The sequence below is a fragment of the Microcebus murinus genome, chromosome 3 (genome assembly GCF_040939455.1).
Source record: "Microcebus murinus isolate Inina chromosome 3, M.murinus_Inina_mat1.0, whole genome shotgun sequence".
Classification (NCBI taxonomy): domain Eukaryota; kingdom Metazoa; phylum Chordata; class Mammalia; order Primates; family Cheirogaleidae; genus Microcebus; species Microcebus murinus.
In genome coordinates, this window is record NC_134106.1 from 86,902,964 (window position 1) to 86,908,009 (window position 5,046).

At 50.7% G+C, this 5,046-nt stretch overlaps 1 protein-coding gene and 1 pseudogene across 2 annotated transcripts; both read right to left on the minus strand.

The window, feature by feature from the left end:
• Nucleotides 1-529: 529 nt before the first annotated feature.
• On the minus strand, nt 530-5,046 carry LOC142869936 (RNA-binding motif protein, X-linked 2 pseudogene; annotated as a pseudogene).
• LOC142869984 (transcription initiation factor TFIID subunit 8-like) lies at nt 2,472-3,525 on the minus strand. Of its 2 annotated transcripts, XM_076000493.1 has the most exons (2): nt 3,020-3,525; nt 2,472-2,749 (listed from the first exon to the last, which is right to left on the minus strand). In XM_076000493.1, the coding sequence occupies exons 1-2, from the start codon at nt 3,523-3,525 to the stop codon at nt 2,593-2,595; spliced, it is 663 nt and encodes a 220-aa protein (XP_075856608.1). In that variant the 3' UTR covers nt 2,472-2,592. The 2 variants fall into 2 exon arrangements, with proteins under 2 accessions (XP_075856608.1, XP_075856607.1); XM_076000492.1 differs by having other exon boundaries at nt 2,472-3,525.

The following is a 5,046-nucleotide window of genomic DNA, read 5'->3' on the forward strand; positions in this document are numbered from 1 at the left end:
AGAAAGAAATTAATTGGCCAACTAAAAATATATATAGAAAATATTAGCCGGGCATGGCTAAAATGTCAGCTACCCCAAATCAAATCAGGGCGATTGAAATGCCAGACCGGGTGCATGAAATATCAACTGATTTCATTACTGCAAGCTTCTTGAGGAAGACTTCGGAGTGGACACCGGATGGTATTTAACAACAAATTTATTTTAGCATATTATGGGGGTACAAGTGTTAAGGTTACATATATTGCCCATGCGCCCCTCCCCCCTTGAGTAAGAGCTTCAAGCGTGTCCATCCCCCACACATTGCACATTTTACTCGTTCTGGTTGCATATACCCATCCCCTCCTCCCCCGCCAAGGAATTGTGGCTATGTGGCTGCTGAAACTATAGCCCTCTCAATGACTCTAACATTCAAGAGATTAAAAGAATTCAGCCCCAGAGGTTTTATACACGAAAATAGTAGCAACATAACTGAATTTGACTACATTTAAAAACAGTTCACTTCCAAATCTACTGAGCAGCTGAACAGGCTTCAGTGCTGCCTGGGGTCCCCAGGATTCCAGGAGTCCCGCTCCGGGGAGCACCGGGCCCTTTTATGCTTGTGGGACCTGTCATGGCTCCTACTTGTATGACTACACCCTTCAGAACGCCTGTTCCAGCCAGAATGTGTGTCTGAGCTTGGCCCTCTGTCCCTATCCCTGTTCTTTTCTTCTCTTGCCTCCCTCCTGCTTGAGGACTTGTGCTCACGTTTGGGTTTCTCCTCTGGCTCCCTCTCCAGGTCCTGGGCTCCAACACGCCAGGTGGTCCTGGCCTCAGGGGAGGCCAAGTAGCGCTTCCGGCCCTCCTTGGACTCCAGCAAGAACTCTGAGAGAGGTCAGAATCCACTGTGCTGCTTAGGGTCATCCTTCTCCTTTATTGCCTTGCTTCCGGGTGATGAAGAGGACAGCTGCTCAGCCTCTACTGCCCGGTCGGTCTTCTCCTTTTCTTTTTTTTGTGGGTTTGTCATCTTCAGAGCTCTCAGACAAACTCGGGGAGGGGGTACGAGCCCCACAGCCCTTCTCTCTTTTTTTTTTTTTTTGCAAAGATTTTATTATGAACTTTTACTATGAGCTTTTCAAAAGTCACACTTTTAATCCGCCTCTACTAATTTTCCCTCCAAGAATTCCACCAAAACTATAAAAAATAGAAATTTATAAATATACATTGAGAATTATGCAGTTTTTACACAACAATGGGCAGGTCAATGTTTCAAGTTGTCTAACTCTTTCCCATTGGCTCCCATCCAGAACTGGCAGCAGTGCAACCTCTGAAAGTTCAGCAGCAGAAAAGGCAACCCTTTTCCCAATCTCGTGGCACTAGGGCCTGCAGCAGGTGGACCTTAGGGTTCTAACCAAGGGAACAGCGTGTTTATCCAGTGGTAACTTCCAGGTGTTTACAGGCATCTTTCTTCCTTCCAAGATCAAAGGATATCAGCCTGCCCAGCATCTTCCTTCAAAACTTCTTTTCTGGTGTGTTGAGTACATCCATCATGAAGCCATCTTTCCCCAGGATGCAGAGGTTGAGCAGATGCAGATCTGCTTCCTGGAGAACACCTCAGCCTAGACTGCGGGCTTCTCGCAGCCCACTCCCACCGCAAGGTGGGAACGTGGCCTTCCGTCCACACCGGCCTTGTGGCAAACCAGTGAACCTTTTCAGCTTTCAGAAGACAAGGCCAAACCCAGCCCTCAGAATCCCACCGCACCAAATCCTTCTCCTACAGCTTAAAAATCTATGTCTCCTTTATCAGTCACAGCATAACACAGCCAACGCCCAGGCTCTTGTCAGAGAGCCCTCTTTTCCCGGGAGGGGCAGGACTTGGAAGTTCCCAAAGCACAGGCTCCACAGAGGGACGACAAATGACTGACCACAGAGGGGACAGAGAGCACTGCCCCACATCAAACGCCGACCAGAGGATCAGCGCCACTCTGGCATGTCACTGTCCTCCACATCGATGAGAATGTGATGAGCTCGCAACTCCTGCCAGCCCTGGGTCAAAGCTGTGACGTGTGGCCTCCTGTGGCCAGCGTGTTGAGGGGGCGCAGAGTCACTTCCCTCAGCTCAGCAGGGCACTTGGAGCCCAAGCGAGGAGAGAAGTAAGAATGAGGTCCTGACATGATAAATTAGTGCGACAAATTGTGAGTCAACAAAAGGGATCCCGACATCCTGAAACTCACCCCGGGCAGGCGGGCAGTGTTCTTGGTATTACAGCAAGCACGGCGGCAAAGAACCCTTCTTTCCTGCCACGTTCCCTGGTCTTCTGGGTTTCAAAGCAATCAAGTCCTATGATGATAAATAAAGTCCCCGGCTGCTGCTATGCCCGCGGTACATACTCGCTGATTAAGAAGCCTCATTATTACCATCATCTTTTCCTCAACCCAAATATCCAGTGAAAGCGGGTCATCTTAATATAAGGTTTGCTATTAAAATCATGTCCAATCACATCCGCAGCCTTGGCTCAGCCACAAAGAGGTCACTTTCTCTTCTGCCCTGCAGTGGCTTTAACTCCCCAGGGGGGTGGTGTCCGGGCCCGTGGACAAGCCAGGCTTCCTTCTCAGCTCACGAGAGGGACTTCTTCCTGCGGATCTTGGGTTTCTTCACAGGTCGCAGATAGGGGTTATCAATGATGCTCTCTTCCCCGTTGCGGCTTCCCGACAAGGCGGGCTTCTGCTGCAGGACAGAAGTGTTCTCCTTCTCGGCTCCAGAATCGTCGGTACTAATTTGAAGAGTGAGGTTCTGTGTGTCTGTCTGCTCGTCCTGCTCCGAGGAATCCGTCTCTTCCATTTGTTGCATCTCCAGCTCAGATGGAAGAAGAGCTGTCAGGTAGGGGATGCTGAAAGGTCTGGCAGCAATCAATGGAAACGTGCTGACATCATGTTTGAAAAGACTCTGGGTCTCTCCTGTCTTGGCCATGAAACAGGTGAGTGCCCGCCCCGCATCGCGCCTCTGGGATGCAGCCTTCTCCCGCAGGCCCTGGTAGTCCGACACGGGCTCTCGGAAAGTCGGAGTTCTGATGTAGGTGTGGGGATCGGGGAACTCAGGAAAATGGCTGGGGACGTGTGGCGGGCGGGGTCGGTTCTGCCCTGCAGTGAGGGCCTTGGGGGTCACTGTCTCATTGGTCACTGGAGGAGCAGCGATGACCATCCTCTGAAACCGTTTTGCATAAGCTGGGAGAGTGTCCGCATTGAAACCCATCTCAACAAGTGTGACCACGACATCAGACAGTGCGGGCTGAGTCCTGCCTGTGTGCTCACAGTGAGACTTGGCACTCCTCCCAATTTCTGAAATGTAGCTCTGCAGCATCTCTGTCAATGTTTCCACGGATGTTTTTTCCGCGCGCTCAAACCCTGCCTCTGTGAGCAAGGAGCTCACAACCACTTGCAGTGTTCTCCTCCGGGCCAGATGGTAGTTATCAGCAGGGTTAGGAGACTGTTTACTTCCTGATCTCGTTCCGGAGCCGCTAGCCCCGGCCACGGCCGCCGCGTCGGCCATCTTGCTGTGGCGTGGCGTGACAGCCCTTCTCTTAGAAGAACTAGGTGATGCGCCTAGAGAGCTCCGAGTCCTTGGGAGGCCAGTAGTTAGATACATGATCTACTCTGATAGTTCACCCTTTAATCTTGTTTTCATTAAAATTGTCAATGGCCAGAATTGTGCTTCTCTGGTCTTCATAGCAGAGGAAACAATCCTTTGGACTTCCCGGTCATCTTGTCCCACACGAGATTAATGTTAACAATCTCCCCATACTGTGAGAAAAACACAGATGATGTCACTTTTAGTAAATTCATAAGGAAGCCCTCCCAGGAAGATCCAGGCGCTGTCCTTGTACTCGGAGTGCCAGGACACCTTCTCCAGCACCCCAAGCTGGACCTCTCGCTCATTCAGCTCGCTGCTCAGCTTCACCTTAAAGGGTTCACCTTAGCAGGTTCCCGGTCGTCCCAACTGCTCAGCTTCCAGAGGAGGCTGCCTTCTCTCCAGTCTTATATACGGTTCTTGGATCACACGTAACCAATCACCTATGAGCATGCAAGATTATCCGATTAATGGTGGGATTAGTAGGATCAGCCAATAAGCTTCTCATGAATCCAATCTGCAGTGGATTTTGCCCCAGGGCCCCCAGGTGGGGGGTCTTTTCCCCATTGTAAGAACATCCCACAACTGGCTCATGGTGGCTCATGCCTGCAATCCTAGCACTCTGGGAGGCCGAGGCCCGGTGGATTGCTTGAGGTCAGGAGTCTGAAACCAGCCTGAGCCAAGAGCAAGACCCTGTCTCTACTCTAAATAGAAAGAAATTAATTGGCTAATTTTTTCTATGTTATTTGGCCAGGCATGGTGGCGAATGCTTGTAGTCCTAGCTACTCAGGAAGCTGAGGCAGAGGGATTGCTTGAGCCCAGGACATTGAGGTTGCTGTGAGCTAGGCTCATGCCACAGCACTCAGTCTTGCTGTGTTGCCCAGGCTAGGTTGTCTCAAAAAAACCCACAACTACTTCTGGGGTGTTGAGTGCTGGGCATAGCTCCTGCAAAACATAGCCACAATAACATACTGTCAAATCCCTGCATGACCTAAGCCTACTAAGGTGACTTTTCAATGATCAGGAATGTTTGGAAGGGGGAACCATGTTCCTTTGATCATTCAAGGCGGACAGAATGTGCTCAACTAAGGGCCCTTGAGTCAGGACTTTGATCCACCTTGAGTGGGACGAGGCTGTCTGGCTTAAACACTGAATTCGTGGCCCCTGCTGCTCTTCTCGATAAGCACTTTGTGCCCTCCTTTGGGGAGAGGGAAGTGGGGAACAGAGGGTTGCAGAGCTGCTTGGCCTCAGGAGGGCAGGGCAGGTGACTCAAAGTTCTGGTGGCAGAACTCTAGGCAGCCCATGCTCCTAGGTCTGTAGGTTCTGGACTCGTCCAATGGCTCTGCCCTTTTTCTGAGCTGATCGTGTGATCTTAGACTTAAGACAGGAACGTCTTTGCCGTGGGACTCTTACCTTTCAAAACCTTAGACCTACTTTTACCAT